This window comes from Sus scrofa, chromosome 4 (genome assembly GCF_054392235.1).
Source record: "Sus scrofa isolate SSC_HxYL_T2T_F1_AM1 chromosome 4, Sscrofa_HxYL_maternal_Yorkshire_Landrace_v2.0, whole genome shotgun sequence".
Classification (NCBI taxonomy): domain Eukaryota; kingdom Metazoa; phylum Chordata; class Mammalia; order Artiodactyla; family Suidae; genus Sus; species Sus scrofa.
The window spans coordinates 65,264,671-65,288,228 of NC_139386.1; the positions used below are offsets into that span (position 1 = coordinate 65,264,671).

Below are 23,558 nucleotides of genomic sequence, written 5' to 3' on the forward strand. Positions count from 1 at the left end.
AAGGTTTTTTTTTGTTTTTTCTTTAAAAAATAAGTTCTGATGCAACAAGCAAATATGCTTCTAAGTTGACACACTGAACCACCTAATTAGCTTTATTCCTTATTAGTATGGTGAAAACCCTGATAGGTAAAGTGTTTGTAATATAGTGATTGGACTTGATACTTTTAAGTTTGCAAAGATGTATTCAAAGTATTTTTCTAACATTGGGCTTATTCTGGTTTTATCTCAGGGAAATATAGAAAATATGATGGGAAATCTGAAGAACTTATTTAAAATTAGCCACCCCTCTACATGACTCAAGCCAAGTCAGTGCATATTCAATTTTTCTACCTGCAAACTGAGAGAATGAAGAGTTACATGAACACCAAGACATTTACCTAATACACCACACTGAGCTATGAAAAATGTAAATTTATACACACATTAATTCACACATGACACAGACAGGTTGTCCAATTATAGTTCTCAAAGAAACCTAAGATTCTGGGTTTTGTTTTGTAGATTAAAACTGCATCAAAGTTATGGGACACCCTCCAGCACATCTGTTCGGGATATTATCATAATTATTTCCTTCCATTGAATATCTCATCAGTGCCAGAGCAAGGAGCCAAGTAGGAGCAAAAATCTCATTAAGCAATAACAACAGCCTCCAATTCTTTTTTTCTCTGAGGTATGATAACTTAAGTCCATTAAAGACTTCTGGCGGAATTCTTTAAAGTAAAGGTTATTTGTCTTTAATAGCTTTGAAAGAACACTCACCTTTCGCCTAAGTGCAAATACAGGATTTGGCTTATTTTTAAGACTGCAAGGTCCAGCTGGGTCTGGGCAGTGGCGGGATAGGCCGGGCCACAGGCTGGGGCTCAAGGGCAAAAACGGTGCTGCCAAGGTCCAGCCCGCCCCCAAACAAGAGATGCCTGTTGCCCTGAAGCCAGTCTCAGGGGGAACTCCTTGGTCTTGCCATCCAGCGCTGCTGACGCCTCGGGGGCCTGACTCCCACGGAGTCCCTGACGGCCTTTCTGAGACAGGTCCACAGGGGTTCCTGCTCGAGGAGTGTCCCTGCTCCGTCTCAGGGGAGCAGCGGGGAAAACTGCTGGCCCCAGGAAGACGGGCGACGGGTTTGGATCAGCCGGGTTTGCAAGGGCCTAGAGTTCCCCGACGACCTAGCACTGGGGACCAGTTGAGGGTGAGAGTGAGAATGAGGGCGGACTGGGGAGGGGGGCGCAGTGCAGAATTGCGCATGCGCCTCCTGCCCGCTTCCGCCTCCAGGCTTCTTGAAATCCGTCTGGGTGGAGGCCATGCAAGGATGGTGCTGGCTGTAGGCAGGGACCTCAGGCCTGATCTCAGGGGTACTTCTTAGTCTTGCCATCCCAGCTTGTACCGCGAAGTAGGCTGATGAGAGTCATGTGGAAAGCCTGACTGAGGCTGTGGGTACCTTCAGGGCCCTGGGCGTTGTCTGGCTGCAAGGACCTTACCTGCTCCTCTTCCGCAGTGCAGCTGGGGCAACTGCTGGCCCCAGGAAGGTGGCCTGCTGGGCAGGGTCGGCCCAGGTTGACAGATTCATGGGGTCACCTGGAGTATTTGTTTAATACTAGCTTATTCGTACATAAGGAGAAAACTAGGAGACTCAAAAAGAACAGTGAAAGAATACATTGAAACATTTCCAGAGCTCACCAGGACCCAGGAAACAATCAAGCTCTCATCAGTTGGAACTGAAGATTCCTTGCTTATCACTGGGAGCACTTAATATAGACCCCAAAAGATCAAACCTTAGTATGAGACTAAACAATCTCTGTGTAGCGATTAAAAGAAAATCTGAAAAACTGCGAGAGGAAAAAGAACCATTATGTAGAGGCGGATACAAACAGAATGATTGCAGAGGTTTCTTCAGGAAATACATAAGCCAGAAGAAGTCAATGAAATGACATCTTTAAAATGTCAAAAGCAAACAACCGTCAAACAGAATTCTAAATCCAGTGAAAATAGTTTTCAAAAACGAAAACAAAATAGACTTTTCAAGAACACCTGTAATAAATTTGTTAGTGAATTTTTTTCAAGTGAACAGTTGAATGAAAATCATTCAGGCAGTGTTACAAGAATCCTAAAATTATTATTATTGAACAAAATGTTTACCAGATTTTTTATAGAGATTATATGTTGGAATGATAATCTTTTGGGTGCATTGGGTTAAATGTATTTTTTAAATGAACTTAATTTTTTCTTCTATTAATATGGTCTTTAAAATTTAAGATGGTATATGTGGCTCATGTTAAATTTCTGTTACATGTTGCTGGAACTGAGTGTTTGGAAATAGATCCACATATACATGATCAATTGATTTTGACAGAGGTATTATGGTAACTGAATGAGAAATGAGTTTTTTTCAACAAACAGTACCTGGAAAACTGGGTATCTGTGTGGACAAAAAAAAAAAAAAACTTCTACCCTAACATCATACAATGCACAAAAATTAACTTCAATGAATCATAGACTTAAGATATAAAACTCTTTGAAGAAACCATAAGAGCAAATCTTTTTGACCTGATGTAGCCAAAGATTTTCTAGATATAACATAAAAGCATAAATCACAAAACAAAAATTAAGTTGGAATCCATGAAATTTAAATTTTCTGGTCTTCAAAAGACACCACAAAAAAAAAAATATATACATTTTTATATACTGCTTAAAACACACACACACACATATATGAGATAAAGGCTTTGTATCCAGGATATATAAAAATCTCAGGAGTTCCCGTCGTGGCTCAATGGTTAACCAATCTGACTAGGAACCATGAGGTTGTAGGTTCGATCTCTGGCCTTGCTTAGTGGGTTAAGGATCTGGCATTGCCGTGAGCTGTGGTGTAGGTCGCAGAGGCAGCTTGGATCCCGCGTTGCTGTGGCTGTGGTGTAGGCCGGTGGCTACAGCTCCAATTGGACCCTTAGCCTGGGAAGCTCCCTATGTCATGGGTGCAGGCCTAAAAAGACAAAATAAATAAATAAATAAAAATAAAAAAAATTTTTAAAGAATAAAATTAGGAATTGTTGGAATATTCACTCAATACTATTTATAGAGGATAAAACTTATTGTATCTCTGTGTTAGTTAAGAGTATTACCATTCTCAAAGAGCGTATTTCTAAGTTTATAAGTTTATTTATGTTATGTATAAGTTTATAAGAAAAAATTTTTAAATTAATATAGTTAAACTAAAAGGGCATATTAGAGAGTATTATTTTATTCTTACCAGGAAAAATTCCTAGAGGATTTCACATTTATGTAAGTGCTGAAGGAGAAGTAGTATGTTATGACAGATGTGCAGTGTCCTCAAGGTAAATAACAACAAAAATGATCATAAAGATATTACTAATAAGAACTAACATATATTGACAACATACAGTGTGTCTGATGTTCTTTTAAGTACATTATACATAATACCTCAATTAATTCTTAGCACAATCCCTATGAGGTATTATTTGTCCCATTTTTCAGGTCAGGTAATTGAAGCACAGGAGTTTGTGTAACTTACACCAGGCCATACCTTGTGTAGAAAAGCATAGATAAGCAATATGGAGCAAGGCTATGCAGGCTCTTAAATGCTTTTATGAGATGAGTTGGTTTTCTTAAATAATGGAGACTTACAGAACAGAGTAATTCCAGTAAAAAAATTAATGATGCACTGAAAAAGAATGAAGAGGAACAAAATGAAAAGGCTCCAGTTGGAAACAATTATTAATTGCCATAATACAGAAAACTGATAATAAACAGCCAAACTAGAATCCCTATTCTGACAGAATTAAGGAGTCTTTCCTACTGGAGGGGAGCAGTGAGGAACAGAAGGTGAATCTGACTAAAGTATACATTTAAATAACGGTATTTAAGATAGTGTATGAGAGGGCGTTCCTGTTGTGGCACAGCAGAAATGAATCCAACTAGTATCCATGAGGATTCTGGTTCTATCCCTGGCCTCATTCAGTGGGTCAAGGATCCTGCATTGCTGTGGCTGTGGTGTAGGCTGGTGGCTGTAGCTCTCATTTGACCCCTAGCCTGGGAACTTCCATACGCCATGGGTTTGGCCCTAGAAAAAGCCAAAAAAAAAAAAAAAGAAAGAAAGAAAGTGTATGAGTCTTTTGGAAAAAAGATATTCCCACAAAAATTGCTTTTAGTTTTGAAATTTTCCTATATTTTGAACCAATTCCCAGACAGTACTTGATAACTGGTCACAATGTTAGTTTCTTCACAATTTGTTCTCCAGCAGCCGTTTATGTGAGCTCCACTTTTTCCATTTTTGGTCTTATCCAGCTCTCTTGCTTTCCCTGATTTCTCTGGTGGAATTTCTCTCTTTTATCTGCTCCAAAACATCTTACTCACTTACTTTCTAAAAATATTTAAAGAATTTGTTACCAATTATTTTATAATCGCTTTGTATCTTTCACATTCTTTCCTTCTAACTTACAATCTTTTCTTTTTAATTTCCCTTAATAGCATGCTTCTAAATATATGGGTTTCTGTCTTCTCTTTCACAAATACATAGATAATCAGGGTGACTTGCCCACATCTGGTATTAGGGGGTGTTGCTTATAGTAATGTCAATAACCCAAATTTAAAAGACTTACAATAATTCTGTTAACTGAAAGTGATTTTTTAAGTCAAAATAAGGATACAAAAGGGACTGAAAGTAATACTTTGAAACATGATTAATTTTAATATGTTTACAAGGAAAGAGTAAATTCAACAGCAGAAAAAAAAATTACCCAAAGTAACATTTTACAGATTTTTAGTCTTAAAGCACAATACATTTTTCATACAAACATATCACCATTATAGGTAACATAATAGGGCAACATTTATACACAAGGCCATTTACCATTAAGAAAATCAGTGGCAATGGTGATGTAATACATTAGTTCAACTTTGTTAAACTTGTTGCTCTTATACTTCCTGGCCTGCAGGAGTATTTGCCAGGATACAAAAGAAAATGTGTGACCTCAGTTTGAACAATACATAGAAAGCTCTGGTGCCCATGCTTAACTCTATATTTATTATATGATCACTAGAAACGTTTTTGTACCACTACTCTGGCTTAATTCCATTTACTATTAAGCCCATTCCCAAGGAATCAAATATTTTAACAGATTCACTTGGATATTAAGGAATTATTTTATACAAAATAAGTGCAATGTCAGGACTTAATATTCTGCATGCCTAAACAGATAGAAGATAAAAACTATACAGGTATTATGTGGAAAGTAATTTGATATCATATGGAGTAGGTAATCATAGCATTGAACCTAGGAAATGTAATGTTTTTACGTTGTTTTTAGAGTTACTATTTTCATTATTATTGTTTTAAAATGCACCAGATGATTTTCTGAGGGCCATTCACATTCAATGCTTAGTTTCATTTTATTAGTGGCATATACAAAGCACCATATAGTATAATATATGAAATGTAGAACAATTATGACTATGTAATTAACTGTAGAAATAACTGCTAAGAAAATATAGCAATATTTAACACAGGATTTCTAAAACCATTACATACTCATTACTTTTCCTGAAGCTAACAATGGTCCCATGTTTTATTTTACAGACGTAGTCTATCAAGATTTATATGCATTTGGCACTTTTCGGGGGCTGAAAATAGTTGATATCTTCTGTACAGTAATGTTACAGTTTTATACAAACTTCAGAAAGCATTGGCATTTGGAATAGTCTTTACGATCCTCTTCCAAGTGTTCCAATTCACATGACAGCAAATACTCTGAATGCCTTTCCTCCTGGAGGATTCTGTAAACTGCAAAAATACACAAAGTATATTGATGTCATCTCCACACATAATCCTTCAAACAAATCAAGCTTTCTTATGACAGTTAAGAAAGCAGCCCTATGAATCCAGATGGTCAAATTTCTTAGCCTACTATAATTTATAGTTACTGGAAAGCTTGAGTGAGGATGACATAATTCTTTAAATCTTGGTTGTATGCTGCCTACAAGTTGACTAAAGAAATTTCAGACGCATAGTGGTAATAATAGTATTTTATTTAGAACATCACAGAGTCTAGGTCATGTTTTCATAAATTACCACCTTTGGTTCCAATAAAGTTAAATTAAGCAGCTCTTACGCGATTTTACCGAGATTCAGGTTTACAACTGATCGCCATGGTTAAAAGTTAACTGCAAGTTAAAAATATGATAATACCTAAGCAATACTCAAGAGTACTAACTTATTATTTCCTAAATCAGACAAAATTTAAACTACACAGCCAGCATATTTTTTAAAATTTTAAAAAATCTGTAATTTCAAGAAAATCTAGGTGAGGAGTTTAATGGTCAAGTCTGAAAGGTCCTAAGAATTTCTTCACTGAAATGGAAACGCATACTCACACACACACACACACACACACACACATACACACACAAAACACACACACACAATGCACTCAATCTTACATCAGAAGTATTCTAAAACAGAACTTTAAAGTAATGCGGAGTTATTTCTTTTACTCTTATAAATTGTTAATATTTTATTTATTAATCAAGACATGTTTTGCTTAAATGCCTCTGGTTAAAGCCAATTGATAATGTCATTAATCATCATTTATTCTAATCAAATATAAACTTTTGATGTCTATAGTTTTGCATAAAGTTTTATTTTCTTAATAATACATAAAGGCTTTTAGAGATAAATACAATAAATGCTAAGAGGGAGACAAAGTGCAATTTCTTTTACATACTTATTCATGTACAGGAAAAGGAAAGGTAGAATTTTATTTTATTCTACTTGATTTTATATTTATGTTATTTTTTGGTGGCACTGATGACATGTGGAAGTTCCCAGGCCACGGATTAAATCGCATCGCAGCTGTAACCAGAGCCACAGCAGTGACAACTCTGGATCTTTAAGCCACTGAGTCACAGGAAGGGGAGAATTTCAGAATGAAGAAGAAATGAGAATGTCACAAGTAGGCACACATAACATTGCACAGTAAACACACACACACACGTTTTTCGTATAAGCAAATGGTCAATTGAAAGCCATTTTTGTTGTAGGAAACACATTAACAAAATGCTCTAGAAAGTGTCTTTGCACAAAATGATACACCGTAAAATACATATTTCCGAAACTAGAGAACTAGTGCTGAATCTGAGCTCTGGGACTGACTAGTTACCTGACCTTGGGCATATCCTTTAACCTCTCTGAGCCTTAGTTACCATGTCTGTAAATCAGAGTTTCCAGATCCAACTTTATAAGGAAGTTGGTAGAGCTGCGTTAATATGTTTAAAGGGCCCAGCAGCATCTGGAAAATTCATAGTAGATGTTCAAAAATAATTACTATTCTCGGTTTTATTAAAATATCACCTATCTTATGGTTTTAAAATAAATTTAAGAAAGGTGACAGGTAAATGAAACCACAACACTCAGTTTAGCTTATAAAACTGCATATCATACTTTACAACTGTAGAATCAATTTTATATGTTATATCTAATATACATATTAGATCAATTTTATATGTTGTATCTAATAAACAGAGAGAGATGGGGAAGGGTGTGGAGAGTGAGTGATGTGTGTCTGTTTACATTTCAATGAAGAAATTCTTAGGATCTTACAGATTTGACCATTACCTTACCTCACTAAAATTTTTCTTGAAACCACAGATGTTAAAAATATTCATAACTACGATGGTAATACAATTTAAATGCTGTCAGACTTAGGAAATGGTAGGGTAAAAAGAATCTCTGTACTCGTGCATAAAAAAATCTTTATATTTCCAACTTATTCTACATAGGAATACATAATTTCTTACCCATTTCACCAAGATAGGAAGATTAAATGATCTCAGGATACAAATTCTAACAAAAAACATTAACTCTGGCAAAGAGATGGCTTATAGGTATAGAAGTGTGTAGGACTTTTTGACATATTTTTCACTAGACACGAGTGAAACTAAAAGGTCTTTTACTTAAAGGGACAACCCAGGAAGAATGATTTCTTTGGAAATCTCTGATGAGTCTAGATTTGCTCATTCCTATGTATTTATTAATTCTAGAGAATTACCATGAGTCAGAAAAGCCAGGTTGGAGAGAAGTCACGCTCTTAACACTGGCCCCCTGATACAGTCTCATCTGAAAGGAGATGCTAAATACAAAGCTGTCATCTGATGAAAAGGACACCCAGATGCTTACGTGTAAGGCGATCTAGATACCCTGCATGGTTTGCGTCCTTTGAAGAAACTTTAGCACATATATCAACCCTCCTTGGCAACTTTGAGGAATCTAGTAAATGTTTAAAAGTTAGGGCTTTTTGAGAGTTCCCGTCATGGCGCAGTGGTTAACAAATCTGACTAGGAACCATGAGGTTGCAGGTTCGGTCCCTGGCCTTATCCGGCGTTTCCGTGAGCTGTGGTGTAGGTCGCAGACACGGCTCAGATCCTGTGTTGCTGTGGCTCTGGCGTAGGCTGGCAGCTACAGCTCCGATTCGACCCCTAGCCTGGGAACCTCCATATACTGTGGGAAGCGGCCCTAGAAAAGGCAAAAAGACAAAAAAATAAAAAAAATTAAAAGTTAGGGCTTTTTCTATATCTATCTAAAATACATGGGGCTTAACATTACTTCCATAAGTACCAAGGATTTGAAAAATCACTAAAGGTTTTTTTCTTAACTTTATTACTTGATAAATGTAAATCATATAAGTTTTCTCAAACCACTGAAATATATAATACTAATGAGTCAAACACAAGATGACCTGAAAGAGTTCATTAACACCATACTGGGCATCCAGCTTCCAGTCAAAAAGAGAATTTGGTTCCAGGGAAAATCAGACTTGTTGTTTCCCTCAAATACTTTTTCAGACAACTGGATTAGAGAAATATTCAGTGCCTTGCTCACCTAGAAAGAATTACATGTAAAAACTAATCTAGAAAATCCAAAAGAGGATGAAAGAAATTTCCTTATTATGAGATCAATTAACAAAAGAGTGGTTCTGACTTGTAATCCGATTTTCATGTTGATTTTTATAAGCCTGGAGGAGACAGGCACCTCTGGTACTGCAGCTTCTCCCATCCCTGGAAGACCTATGATTATACAGCGTGCAAAGGAAGCACAGTGGCTCAGTCACGAAACCTCAAACTCATACTAAAGCGAGTTGGAATAAAGGAATCGAGCATAAAGGAATTGAGGATATATTGAAATATACATACTTAGATATAAATTTACAAATTACACATATTCATTTCTTTACCTTTCTGAGAAGATTCCATTCTGAAAGGAAGCAGTGTAAGTTTTTCTTTTGTCCACAGGCATAACGTCAACATAACCACCATGATTTCGAACCACCCCAGCATGTACCGCTGCTCTGCAGATACTGGACAGCTGAGGGAGCAAGAAAAAACCCGCCATCGTTAGGAAATGCCTGCTGATCTTATCCCTACCACTCTTCTATTGCACAGCAGGTTCCTGCCATCTGTCTCTATATGGGTACCCCGTGAGCAGGATGATATCTTGTGCATAAAGGAATGTTTCAAAAGTCACAAAGTTAAAGCTGATTTTGAGCAAGGCAGATTTTTTTTTTTTCCGTATTTTTAGGGCCACACCCGCAGCATATGGAGGTTCCCAGGCTAAGGGTCAAATCAGAGCTGTAGCTGCTGGCCTACACCATAGCCACACAAGCAGCAAGGGATCTGAGCTGCTTATGCGACCTATACCACAGCTCAAGGCAACACCGGACCAGCAAAGCAGATCCCTTCACCAGCTAATCTGACCAAACAGCAAACTTTTACTATTGCTATAAAATGCAAATTAGCTCCTTTTATCTCTTCCAGAGCCTATTTACCACTCTTAAATTTCAGCCTTTGCTGGTCCCTACTCCAGTCACTCTGACCAAAAACTCACAGCTTGGATTATCTGGACCTCACTTACATTCAGTTTTGACTTTAAACAACACAAACATAGTTCTGTATACCTCTACAGTCCCTTTTCCAAAATAGAGGCATACATTAAATAGGGAGGTTTTTTCCTATTAGATAACATAACCTATGCAGAGAAAACCTGCCCAAAAGAATAATCCCAAGGAAAAAATATGAAGAGCAATCATAGCGTCTACCTAAATTTGCAATGTCTGTCAACTCTGGTTTGAACACTCTGACATGAGGTCCTAAGAAAGTTCTATTTTTGCACTGGACCAGTTACATAACCTGAATTGAATGGAATTTCTGTAAAGGAGAAAATTGCTTCAGTTCCAACAAACCCTTTTCATTTTTTCACACGACTGAGTTCTAGAAAGCAACTCTTCTTTTGGCCAATTAAAGTCTTCTGTCAATTTTAACATACGCTTTCATTCAGATGTTCTACCAAAATTTGTCAATAGCTGAGTATAGCCTGAGGAAATCCCACAAAATGAAACACTTGCACTGTTTCAGTAAAAAGCAATCCACCTCATATCCCCATGACATGGGGTCTTTCTGATCCCACTGGTGTGTTCTTATCTCTGTGCACATGTGAGTGACTTAATGTGTTTTTTTAAGTTCACATAGGCATGTGCATCTTACGTGACCTTGCTTTATTACTGTGCTCTGAACTCTGTAGCATCAGTCAGTATTTATTAGATCAAACAGAGCAAATGCCAAGCTGTTTAATCCTTTTCATGTTTTTTTGCTATATCACAAAATACCATACATCTAAAACCCCAATATCCTTATTCTGAGGAAAATTTTATTCACCATTGAAAAGTCTCTCACTGAATTAATATTTGTGTCCAATGTGGGTTCATAATAGAAGGAATTAAAAATAACTCTGTACACATTTCAGAATTTATCCTATTCTGTTAAAAGGGTGTTATCAGCATTTTTCCCAAGGCAATAAAAGTGCTTAGATATAACATTCACTAAATCCAAGCACTTAATATGGTTTGAAACTATTGTTTTGCAGTCAGCAGGCATTCCAATTTGAGTTCAAAGGTCAGAAGAGATTTTCTTTTCCTACTTGCACATTATAAGAATATATCACAGAAAGAAAAAAATATTATCTATGAAAACAGTAGAATATTTTTAATGAATGCAGAAGTTAACTCCATCTGTAATAAATGAGAAACAAAAGCTCAAAGCAATGGAATGTACAAGTTGTAGCTCTATAAATGGTAAGAGAGAGAGAGATGGGGGAGAGGGGAGATCGGTAGCTTGCTTCTCATCTTTCCATATCTTGTATTTAAAGAGATAATATATTTTTCAGGGAGTGGGAAGACTGATTAATTAATGGTTGAATCTCTGTACTTGTGCATAAAAAATCTTTATATTTCCAACTTATTCTATATAGGAATACATAATTTCTTACCCCATTTCACTAAGATAGGAAGATAAAATGATCTCAGGATACAAATTCTAACAAAACATTAACTCTGGCAAAGAGATGGCTTATAGGTACATAAGTGTGTAGGACTTCCTGACAGATTTTTCACCAGACATGAATAAAACTAAAAGTTTTTACTTAAAAGGACAACCCAGCAAGAATGATTTCTTTGGAAATGTCTGATGAGTCTAGATTTGTTCATTCCTATGTATTTATTAATTTATTTTTTTAACAAGCATTTATGTGCAAGGTATTTGCTGAATGTCTGATATCATTGTGTGCTCTAAGGTCTGTTAATGCAGGAAGTACGCCTGTCTTGTTCACAGCTTGGCACCCGTCAAATTGCCAATGAAAAAATGATGCATAATTTGCCCAGCTGCTGCCCTCAAGGAACTTAAAAATTAATAACAGTGGTGGAGAAATCATAATGCCTAACTTAGAATCAGCTAAGTGCTAAATAAAAAGGAAAAATAATAAAAAGAATATAAATAATAAAAGGAAAAAAACAAAGCTATATGGTTGAAAGAAAAGCAACATCATACTTAGATTAGGAGACCCAGCACAATACTTCACAAAGAGTGGCAATAATTTACGATGTGAAGAATGACCATGATTTTGACAAAAAAAATTAGGAAAAGGATGTCTTCAAACAGAGACAAGAAAATAAGCAAAAATTGTGAGGACTACCAAATTAAGATACCAGCAAGACATTTAAGTTGCAGATAAGAATCCTGCAAACCTGGAGCTGGGAGAGAGACTTAGATTCAGAGAATAATTTTAAAGGTAAAGCTGAACTGGAAAAAAAAAAAAAACCCAAAACCAAAAAACTGGACCTAAATGAATTCAGCAAGAGAAACAGGGTGCTAATACATACATTTCAGGCCTCTTTTCACAATCATATTTCTATAGTATTTCTACTGAATAAGTGCATCGAGAATATATTACTTAAATTTGTTTTGGTAATTCTTTGGATTAAGATATTGGTAATGGTTTCCAACTGTCTACTACAAAATCTAAACTTATCAGTATGTATTTAGACCCTCTAGTCACATGGTTCAAGAGCCAGACCCCCTGGATTTCCCATCGTGGCTCAGTGGTTAGCGAACCTGACTATCATCCATGAGGACACAGGTTCCAACCCTGGCCTCGTTCACTGGGTTAAGGATCTGGGATCCCACGTTGCTGTGGCTCTGGTGTAGGCCAGCGGCTACAGCTCTGATTCAACCCCTAGCCTGGGAACCTCCATTTGCCATCAGTGCAGCCCTAAAAGACAAAAAGACAAAAAGACAAAAAAAAAAAAAAAAAAAAAAAAAAAGAGCTGGACCCCTTCCCTTTCCCCATCCATCACACTAAAGTGGCTACAGCCCCTTTAACTTCAGTTCTCACCAGCTCAGATACAAGTAAACCTACAGGCTATACCCACTTTCAGCTCACTCCATGTCTTTGTAGATGTGATTCACCCCACCCAGAACGTGCAGTAATCCTCTTTACCAACCCACATTTGAAACCTGGATGAAAAAGCACTTATCCACACTGAAGCCATCACGGCTAATCTTCCGGGTCCAACCCCAGTCCTATCATCCGTAACAACGCACCCTCAACTGATTTCCATTTGTATGTATTTTAATGATGACTTGTTTTTGAGGTACGCTATCTTTTAAATGCCCATTTGACAGTGGAGATATTGTTCATACATTTGACAAACTCTTAATCAACCACTTTATACTTCAAATACAGAAGAACTCAAAAGAAGGCTAAAGAAAAGTAAAATGGTTTTTTCCTTCCCAAGGATACATCCAAGCTATTTTTTCATTTAGTACCTGATATAAGATATATGGATAGGTTGTGAAGAAAAATTTAGTCAAAATAAATGATTATGCATATATACTTGTATAGGCATATAAATTTTTAGTGCTACTGATGATTGACCCTTCTGAGAAAATGTGTATCAGTACAAAATCTGTTCCTTTTTCTATATATAAATGTATATATATAGATTTAAACAAATGTGAGCGTGCATACAGATAGTGAGAGCTGCATAAACGAGGATACTTACATCAGAGTAAATTCGAGTTCCAATTACACGAGCATAATGTGGATTAGCCTGCATACAGTTACGAGGACAGTAAACTCTGAAAAATAAATACATATATTTATAAATATTAAGTAGCTATTCATTTCACTCTTTCTTAACAGTAAGACCACACACAAAAGTAAACTCAGCATTCTAAAAGCTAACCATTTTTAATGAAATATATTTGATGTACAGTATTTTATAAGTTCTAAGTGTACAATGTAGAGATTCACAATTTTTAAAGGTTACACTCCATTTACAGTTGTTACAAAATATTGGCTATATTCCATCTTTTACAATATATACTTGTAGCTTATTTTATACACAGTCGTTTTCATCTCTTTACCCCATGCCTGAATCTCCCATTCCCTCTAACTGATAACGACTTGTTTGTTCTCTACATCTGTGAGCCTGTTCTTTTTGATACATTTGCTTGTATTTTTTTAGATTCCACATATAAGTGATATTGTACAGTATTTGTCTTTCTCCTGTTTGACTTATTTCACTTAGCATAATACCCTCCAAGTCCATGCATGTTGTTGCAAATGGCAAATTTTCATTCTTGTTTATACCTGAGTAGCATTTCAGTGTGTATGTATGTATATATCTAAATATATACACATTTTTCCTTCTGAAATAGGTCAACTGTATAAACCAGGCAGACACAATTGCTTCTGCTAACTTTATCTTATTTCCTATTTTTAGCACAAATGTTTCTTTTCTCTTTCTTTCTTTCCTTCTTCCTCTCTCTCTCTCTCTCTCTTTTAATTTAGCAAGGAAGGCTTCTAATTTGGAGATTGAAGGCAGAAAGAAACATCAGGAAGTATCTATCTCTCAGTATCTGGGAACATAACCCAATTATCAATGTTCAGTCAGTCACATGGCATTTTTAAAAAGTCTACTCCCAAAGTTTAAGAAAATGTCAAGTGATAAACCTTTAATTGACTGGCTCTTCTTCTTTTTTTTTTTTTTTTTTTTTTTGTCTTTTTGCTATTTCTTGGTCCGCTCCCGCGGCATATGGAAGTTCCCAGGCTAGGGGTCCAATCGGAGCTGTAGCCACCGGCCTATGCCAGAGCCACAGCAACTCGGGATCCAAGCCGCGTCTGCAACCTACACCACAGCTCATGGCAACGCCAGATCCTTAACCCACTGAGCAAGGGCAGGGATCGAACCCGCAACCTCATGGTTCCTAGTCAGATTCGTTAACCACTGTGCCACAACAGGAACTCCTGACTGGCTCTTCTGAATTTACACACAATCACATTAAAAGGAAATCAAAGCTAAGCCTGGAAAAAACATAATTCTTTTGACGCAGTAAATCAGTCTCAACAAAATGACTATATAAAAATCATGGTTTGATCAAAGCATCAATTATTTTCGAAAAAGTATTCTAAAAGAAAAAAAAATTCAATTGCAACTACCTTTAACAATCGAAGCAGATCTTCCTCAAAACATTTTTTAAGAAATGGCTACATTTCATACTTAAATTCCTAGTTCCTAAATTTTCATAACACTGTGCACTCTGGAGTGTATATACCTCATTTGGCATCTAAACCAGAGCCATTTAAATATAATAAATGATCTAAAGTTTTGTTAACTTTGAATGAAAGGGTTGATCTTTATAAAGTGTGCCTTCTGTTGGCTACAAAATTTTCTTTTTGTTTCTGAGAAGTGCTCACCCTATGGTGGTAAAACCACCTGCTCTGCCTTTAGGATTATGCTATGCAGGCTCTACCTTGACCATAGGTAGCCCCTGGTTTATGGAAGGCCAAGGTCAGTAGCTCTGAACTGAATTAGTTTCTGCCTAGGTAAATTCAGGTCAAAGGACTACAGGAGCGTTTTGCTTGTTTATATTCCAATTTCTGCTTTTAACACTTTGTCATATACCTGTGAGGATATAAACAGTGATCTAGTAAACATTCCTTCAACTACCACTTGCTCTTAAGCTTTGAATAAAAACTGACACATCTTAATAGTACCTGCTTTTACATTTTGAGTAGTCAATAGATTTTATTTAATTATTTATTTTTATGGCTCCAAGTGTGTCATATGGAAGTTTCCAGGCTCAGGATTGAATGGGAGATGCCGCTGCTGCCAGCCTACACCACAGCCAGATCCAAGCTGCGTCTGCAACCTACACCACAGCTCACGGCAATGCCAGATCCTTAACCCACTGAGCAACGCCAGGGATTGAACCCTCATCCTCAGAGATACTACTTGGGTTCATTTCCACTAAGCCATGACGGGAACTCTGCAATAGCTTTTAAAGATCTAATTGTTTATAGACATATGTACAGCAGGATAAAATTTTCAATAATAGACACTTTATTCCTACAAGGTTATGGTACTAAATAATAAAGGTAGTTTATTTGGTGCCATTCTGCCTGCTATGGAACCTCTCAAGGACATAATTGTGCGGGTAAATCTTGTTTTTTCGTGCTTGCCTTCAATTAATTTCCTTTCGTTTATCTGCTCCTGGCATTTTTCTCTAGAATGGATTTATGCCTCAACTTCGTTAAGTGATGTGAAATTTTAAAACAGATGTACCAAACATACGGTTCCTGAAATGTTATAAACTGTCATGTAAATAATACAATTATGACCTAATTTACTAAACTATTAAAAATGTTATATGAGACATAAAAAAAAAAAAAAAGGAGTTCCCATCGTGGCTCAGTGGTTAATGAACCCTACTGGTATCCATGAGGATGCAGGTTCGATCCCTGGCCTTGATCAGTAGGTTAAGGATCCGGCATTGCCGTGAGCTGTGGAGTAGGTCACAGAAATGGCTTGGGTCTTGCATTGCTATGGCTGTGATGTAGGCCAGTGGATACAGCTCCTACTGGACCCCTAGCCTGGGAAGCTCCATATGACATGGGTGCAGTCTTAAAAAGACAAAAAAAAAAAAAAATGTTAAATGAGAAAGACACACTTTGTACTACCAGTCTCCAAAATAAATCAGGAGAGTAGCTATCCAGATGAGTTAAGGTCAAAATTATATGCAAATCATTACTTCCACTAATTTGTTATGTTAGTGATAGTAAAAATTAAAATTAAATTTTAAAAATTTATATCATTCCCTTTTGGGGGATATTTCCCTTCAAGCCAAGAAACAGAAAACTTATTAATTAATTCTTTACTTGAATGACTTTGGGTAGGCAATAGTAGTGCTATAGATTGTTCTTTAGATATAAAATTATTATTTATCAAACATATACTAGAGGAAGGCTTTATGCTGGATGCTCCACAGAGATTATCCTTACTATTTCCATATCATAAACCTTGCCAGATGGCTGAAACTGGGCCTAGTTTAATACTGGTATGTAGTAAGTATTTAATAAATATTTACAAGTGGATAATTTTAAAATTCTTGCTTTTTTCACCATATCACAATGATAAAATTTACCAGTTTCACGTAGCAGCATGTTTCTTATTCTCTTTATAAAAAAATACAAATAAAAGTATAACCCATAAATATAGGGGTTTGATAAATCTGAAAAAAATTCTATAAAAATTTTAAAGATTATAAAACATGCCATGATTTTAATGAAATCTGTGATCCTTATAAGAACGTAATTTGTGAATCGCCAGTTAAAAGGAGAGCGTACTTTTATAACAAATGTATTTGGCATATAATTTATCTGTGATCAGATGGTAAAAATATATATAATGCATCTCAAAGAGCAGGTGATCCTCAGATTATCCTACGCACTGTGTAATCTGCTGATACCAATAAAAATACCTGCTGAAGAATTAAAAAATCTTCAAATCAGCATATACCAGTCAGCTGACCAAAGATATTACAACAGAATTCTCACAAGAGAGTTAGAGACATTTGGTTTTTAGAAGGAAACAGGTCAGCTATTCCTGCCTAAAGAACCTGATTGCTTATATCACCACATCTGTAACTGAGACACTCCCTACTGGGAGAAAATAAAGTCCTTACTCCTTATATCAATATCACTGACTTTTATTACTTTATGAACCACCAACCTCACTGCTGCAGTGAAACATGGCTTTAATTTTCCAAAGTGTAAATGAGGAAACTTCTCCCAAGTAAATAAACTTTCCCATGAAAACTGAGCTCCCTCAATCTCTATAACACTAGTTTACCAATGACATCTCAAAATCTCATTACTAGTTTTGGAATTAAAATGGGATTTTATTTTTATTTTATTTTATTTATTTATTTTTGCTTTTTAGGGTTGCACCTGTGGCATATGGAAGTCCCAAGGCTAGGGGCTGAATCGGAGCTACAGCTGCTGGCCTACACCACAGCCATAGAAACATGGGATCTGAGCTGTGTCTGCAACCTACACCACAGCTCAGGGCCACATTGGATCCCCAACCCATTGAGCGGGGCCAGGAATCAAACCTGCATCCTCATGGATACTAGTCAGATTCGTTTTTGCTGTGCCATGACAGGAGCACCCTAAAATGGAATTTCTTGGCATTCATGGAGGTAGTGTGGATAGGAGCAAGATGGGCAGAGACATACTCCACTCTTCCTATATGGCTATGGCATATGGCCATACTTCTAACTGCTTTCACAGGATCTCGCTCTCAACATATGAAGCCTTTTTCTATTATTTTATAGTAGATAATTTATGATATTTTAAGAGAGACCACAAAACAAAAATAAAAGGCAGCAAAAGAAGACAGATTTTTAACTCACCACAGTGAGATTTATCTAATTTAGGAACTAGATGACACTGCTTAAAAATGTCATTCCATTTTTGTTTCTGTTGTAAGACCTCGTTATAGACTGACTATCTGTGTCCTCAAAATTCTTATGTTGAAACCCCAATCCATGGATGGATTAAGGTTAAATGAAGTCATAAGGGTGGGGCCCTGATCCCAGAAGAGAGGAAAGGATTCATCTCTCTCTCTCTCTATAGCCCTCGCTCTGGTTCTCCCCCTTCATTCTCTCCCTGACTTCCCAGCCATGTGAAGATACAGAGAAAAGTGAGCCACGTGCATTGACAGAGGCTTCAGGAAGGTTTCACAACCTAAATGTCCGTAGACAGAGGAGTAGATAAAGAAGATGTGGTACATAGACACAATGGAAGATTACTCAGCCATTAAAAGGAAAGAAATAACAGCATTTGCGGCAACATGGATGGACCTAGAAATTATGCTAAGTGAAGTCAGTCAGACAATGAGACACCAACATCAAATGCTATCACTTACATGTGGAATCTAAAAAAAGGACACAATGAACTTCTTAGCAGAACAGATACTGACTCACAGACTTTGAAAAATTTATGGTTTCCAAATGAGACAGGTTGGAGGGTGGGGGGATGCACTGAGGATTTGAGATGGAAATGGCTGTAAAATGTGGTTGTGATGATTGTTTACACCTATAAATGTAATAAAAAAGGGAAAACATTAAAAAGAAAAAAAAAGAAGAAGAAGGTTTCAAAAGAAACCAATTCTGCCAACACACTGATCTTAGGCTTCTAGCCTCTGGAACTGGAGAAAATAAATTTCTGTCGTTTACACCACCCAGTCTGGGGTGTTTTGTTACAGGAGCCCAAGCAGACTTAGACAGCAGTTTTTATAAGGCATGTGAACATACAGAGTATATGTATGAGCTCTGCTTTTAAGGAACAGCAGAAAGTACTTGCTACTGTAATTTATTCTACTGCTGCCTATCTGCAGCACTATAGAAAATGTTAATTTTTTTTTTTTTCAACTGAGAAAGTAGTACCTCCAGCCTCCCTATTCAGAAAGTTTCACTTCAGGAGCTCCCGTTGTGGCTCAGCGATAATGAACCCAACTAGTGTCCATGAGGACATGGGTTCAATCCCAGTGGGTTAAGGATCCAGCATTACCCTGAGCTGTGGTATAGATCGCAGATGCGGGTGGGATCCTGTGTTGCCGTGGCTGTGGTGTAGGCCAGCAGTTGCAGTTCTGATTCTACCCCTAGCCTGGGAACTTCCATATGCTGCAAGTACAGCCCTAAAAAGACAAAAGAAAAAAGAAAAGAAAGTTCAATAAACATGACACTCATAAGTGAAGTTAGTGACAAGAATTGTGTTAAGTCTACTGGTTTCGTAATCCAGAGGCAAAGTTCAAGTGCAGACACCCCACAGACTCTTTTGGGGAAGGCGTCTTTGTGAATGATGCACTCCAGTCAGAGTCTAATCTTGGGGAAGGGGACTGCATAGCCCTGATGTGACCCGTCATAGAGCTGGGCAATGACCTGATTGTATAACTTACAAGGTAGCCAAGCCTCCTGAAGCTGTCAGAATGAACACATGATCCTTTCTTTTAAATGCTAAAACAATTTTTTTGGATAGATAAAAACAAACAAAAAGCACATTTTTTTGGAGAAAGTACACCAGGATGCCTGGAGTGCATGTAGTTTGTGATGATGCATTGCTCTCTGCCACTTATCAATTCAAGACCTTGAGTCCTAGAGACACCACCATTTAAGGCAAAAATGGGTACCCAGGGTAAAAGCTCTTGGTTCATTGGTTAAAAAGGAATGAGAAAATTTAGAAAACAGTACCTTGGGCAGTGCGAAGCAGGCTTATGAAATGGACAGAGCTGTTCCACAGTTGTTTCACAGGTGACAGCCTGAACTGAAGAATTCAAACACAAAACAATAAGCAAATCCTTTGGAAACAGTAACATGCAACAGAGTGGTAAGAAAATAAGATGAAAAAAGTGCTAACCTGTTACTTTAGAGACTGTGAAGGAGTTAGCAGACTGATATTTGCTGAAGATAAAAACAAAAAAGTCAATTGTTTTCTTATATGTATCATCATCAACATAAACTCTTATATTTTTAGGTCTATGAATACGTGTTTCTTAAATATTCTTATTTAAGTATCTAGACATGTATTAGTATAATAATTCATCAACAATTTCATGCTAAACACATATTACCTTCAAGTATGAACAAAATCAATACCATTCTTGTATTAGAGAATGATCTCTTTTCATTATCAATCTCAAAAACTTACAGATAACAGCATAAAATAATACACACTTGTATATATGTATTTGTTTCCTAATAATTAAATTAAAATTCTCAATATACTCATTCCCTGTCACCAGAGAACCAATTTAAACTTTCAAAATAGTCAACACAAGGCAGTATAAAAAGACTACTAAATAATAAGTGCCTTAAAGAAATGTGCCTTTTTCATTGTTTTGTTCAACCTAGAATCTAGTAAAATTTGCCTACAACAAATGAATGAGTCCTTCCTCTTTACATGTATCATTAAAAAGAAGGAATATAAGAATGGTATACCATTAAATATGAAAATTTTAATTGGATTATCTATACTCAGATTTTTATAAAATCAGTTATTGCAAAAGGTAAGGCTTATTTGTTGGAGTTCCCATCATGGAGCAGCAGAAAAGAATTCAACTAGGAACCATGAGGTTGCAAGTTTGATCCCTGGCCTCACTCAGTGGGTTAAGGATCTGGTGTTGCTGTGAGCTGTGGTGTAGGTTGCAGACATGGCTCGGATCCTGTGCTGCTGTGGCTGTGGCATAGGCCAGCAGCTGTAGCTCTGATTGGACCCCTAGCCTGGGAACCTCCATATGCTGAGGGTGTGGCCCTAAAAAGCAAAAAAACAAAAGGTAAGGCTTATTTGTTTCAGTACTGTAATATGACATACTCTACAATTTCAAAAGAGTTTCTATAATAAACAATAAAAAACAAGTTAGGAGAAAAAAGTAAATAACAGGATAAATGTTCTTTAATACAACATCCAGTGTTTGGCTTCCTAAAGCTAATAACTAATATTTATTATTTATTGAAGGTAGTTAATAAATATTTACTAAGTGAATAAATTGATCAATAAGTGTTTCTATAAAGTTTTTACTTAAGAGAGTAGTCACTAATAGCCGAAAACCAAATAACAAGCCTTTGAACAACACTTGGATGTCATTTCACTGATTTGTCAGGGATTTTTTAAATAAATCCTTTCTTATTATGAATTCCCTACTGTGGAGCGTCATGCAATTGCACAGTTACAAAGGAAGAAAAACTATGTCATATTTCCTAAGAAAAGGCATTCCATTATGGGGTTCAATAATGTTCATTATTTTACATAAGAGAAAGTGAAACTACAAAGATATTTCAAAAGTCTACATAGAGTATACATTAAAACATGTTTTAGAATAATATATTTAGTATGTTTAATATAACAAACATTTCAAAAGTTGGTCTCCATTTTTCTGCTGGATCAAATTACATTTTAACGGACAAAAGAAAGATGACACATTACATATTTAGAGATTTTTCAAAATGCTCTTTTACCTAGTAATCTAATTTACCTCATTATCAAAATTACTGTTGCATGAAATATATAATTTGTCCTAAACAGGCAAGAAGAACATGCAAATCAATTAGTCTTCTTGGGCATTTTCTATCATAGCTGAACAATATATTGCTTCACAATGGGAAAAATTATAAATTTGCACATTCTTCATGAAACTAGAAAATTTAATTTCAGCACAATCTTTATAAGCAAAAGGGTCCAACTCTGAATTTAAATACTTTTCTATCTTTTTGCCCATGCAAATTATGTAGTTAAAAAGAGCCTTGAAAATTACCTTCTCTTTTTAGAAATTAAATTCTTTCATGCTTTGTCCTAAAAGAATGTAACTCCCTGTTACAACTTAAAATCTCTGATTCAAAAGATTATTTGGGTACTTACCCAATGGTTTGAATCCCATTTCTATTGGATTTGATGAAATAATGTTTTCTTCCTTGTCTAGTGATATCCACCCAACCGCCATCATTGTCTATTATACCATAATGAATTGCAGCTCTACAGATGCTGGATTGCTTGAAGAAAAAGAGAAAAGGATGTTACAATAAGAAGAGTTCCACACAGGACACAACCCATTCCTATTAATATGACTTTAAAATTAAACAAACGTTTCTAAGCAAAATATCTGTACCTATAAACATTGTTATTTTTCACATTAAAAAAGTAAAATATTATATGAAAGGATTCTATCCTTAAATAATTACATTGATAATACTAACCATTTCATAATGTACACTGCCAATAACTTTAGCTTTACTATCCAAACAGCCAGCAGGGCATTCATATCTAAATGAAAGGAACAGGAGAAAAACTTTAGCTTCTCTGGATGTCAGTATGAAATGAGGATATTAATTTTGAGGATCATCATAAATATTACCTGTTGCAGGTTGTTCCTTTGCACTGATCTCTTAATCTTACTTCGCAAGAAACAATTTGAGCTAAAATTTAAAAAAATAACAATAATAATTTAGAGGATGCAACAGCTGTTCTAATTAATACTCTATAGAGTCCAATGCCAAACTTTTGCCATTCTAAAAATGCTCAAATTAAAAAAATACAGCAGAAACGAATCCACCTAGGAACCATGAGGTCCCGGGTTCAATCCCTGCCCTTGCTCAGTGGGTAAAGGCTCTGGCGTTGCCGTGAGCTGTGGTGTAGGTTGCAGATGAGGCTCAGATCTAGCATTGCTGTGGCTGTGGTGTAGGCCTGCAGCTACAGCTCCAATTTGACCCCTAGCCTGAGAACCTCCATGTGCCTTGGGTATAGCCCTGAAAAGACAAAAGACAAAAATAAAAAAGTTAAAAAAAAATATAGTTGAATATGCCAGCCATGTAAACTTTAAGGTTTCTGTAAATAATGCAGAGGTCTTACACATTTGCTGCGTGCTTATGACTTCGTTTCTGTCACTATCATCTGCTCTTGTCCGGATGTGGGTGGCATGGACTTGTGACTGTTGTCGTTCAATTTCATTTGTTTCTTCTTCTCGAGGAGGGTAATAGCTATCTGAGCCTTCTGTTAGAAAGAATGGATTTAAGAAATATGGATCCATTTTAAATGTGCACAGATTGTCCATAACAATGTACCTTTATAAGCCTGTTTAACACTAAAAAACCAGTACTGGATATTGACACAAGTTTTGGCTTAAAGTGGTGATTTTAACAGACTTCACTAAAGTACATAAAGCAGAGTTCCCGTCGTGGCACAGTGGTTAACGAATCCGACTAGGAACCATGAGATTGCAGGTTCAGTCCCTGCCCTTCCTCAGTGGGTTAAGGATCCGGTGTTGCCGTGAGCTGTGGTGTAGGTTGCAGACGCGGCTCGGATCCCGCGTTGCTGTGGCTCTGGCGTAGGC

General features: G+C 36.4%; 1 protein-coding gene across 1 annotated transcript in view; it reads right to left on the reverse strand.

Annotated features, from left to right (window-relative positions):
* Positions 1-4,676: 4,676 nt before the first annotated feature.
* The window catches only part of CRISPLD1 (cysteine rich secretory protein LCCL domain containing 1), a 50,026-nt gene continuing 31,144 nt past the window's right edge, over positions 4,677-23,558 (reverse strand). The window contains exons 7-15 of the mRNA XM_001926603.7: positions 23,078-23,218; positions 22,584-22,644; positions 22,426-22,492; positions 22,091-22,221; positions 20,093-20,136; positions 19,927-19,999; positions 13,395-13,470; positions 9,237-9,367; positions 4,677-5,791 (exon numbers count right to left, since the gene is read on the reverse strand). Of these exons, the coding sequence (XP_001926638.1) occupies positions 5,740-5,791; positions 9,237-9,367; positions 13,395-13,470; positions 19,927-19,999; positions 20,093-20,136; positions 22,091-22,221; positions 22,426-22,492; positions 22,584-22,644; positions 23,078-23,218 (776 nt within the window). The 3' untranslated portion in view covers positions 4,677-5,739. The remainder of the gene's footprint in view (positions 5,792-9,236; positions 9,368-13,394; positions 13,471-19,926; positions 20,000-20,092; positions 20,137-22,090; positions 22,222-22,425; positions 22,493-22,583; positions 22,645-23,077; positions 23,219-23,558) is intronic.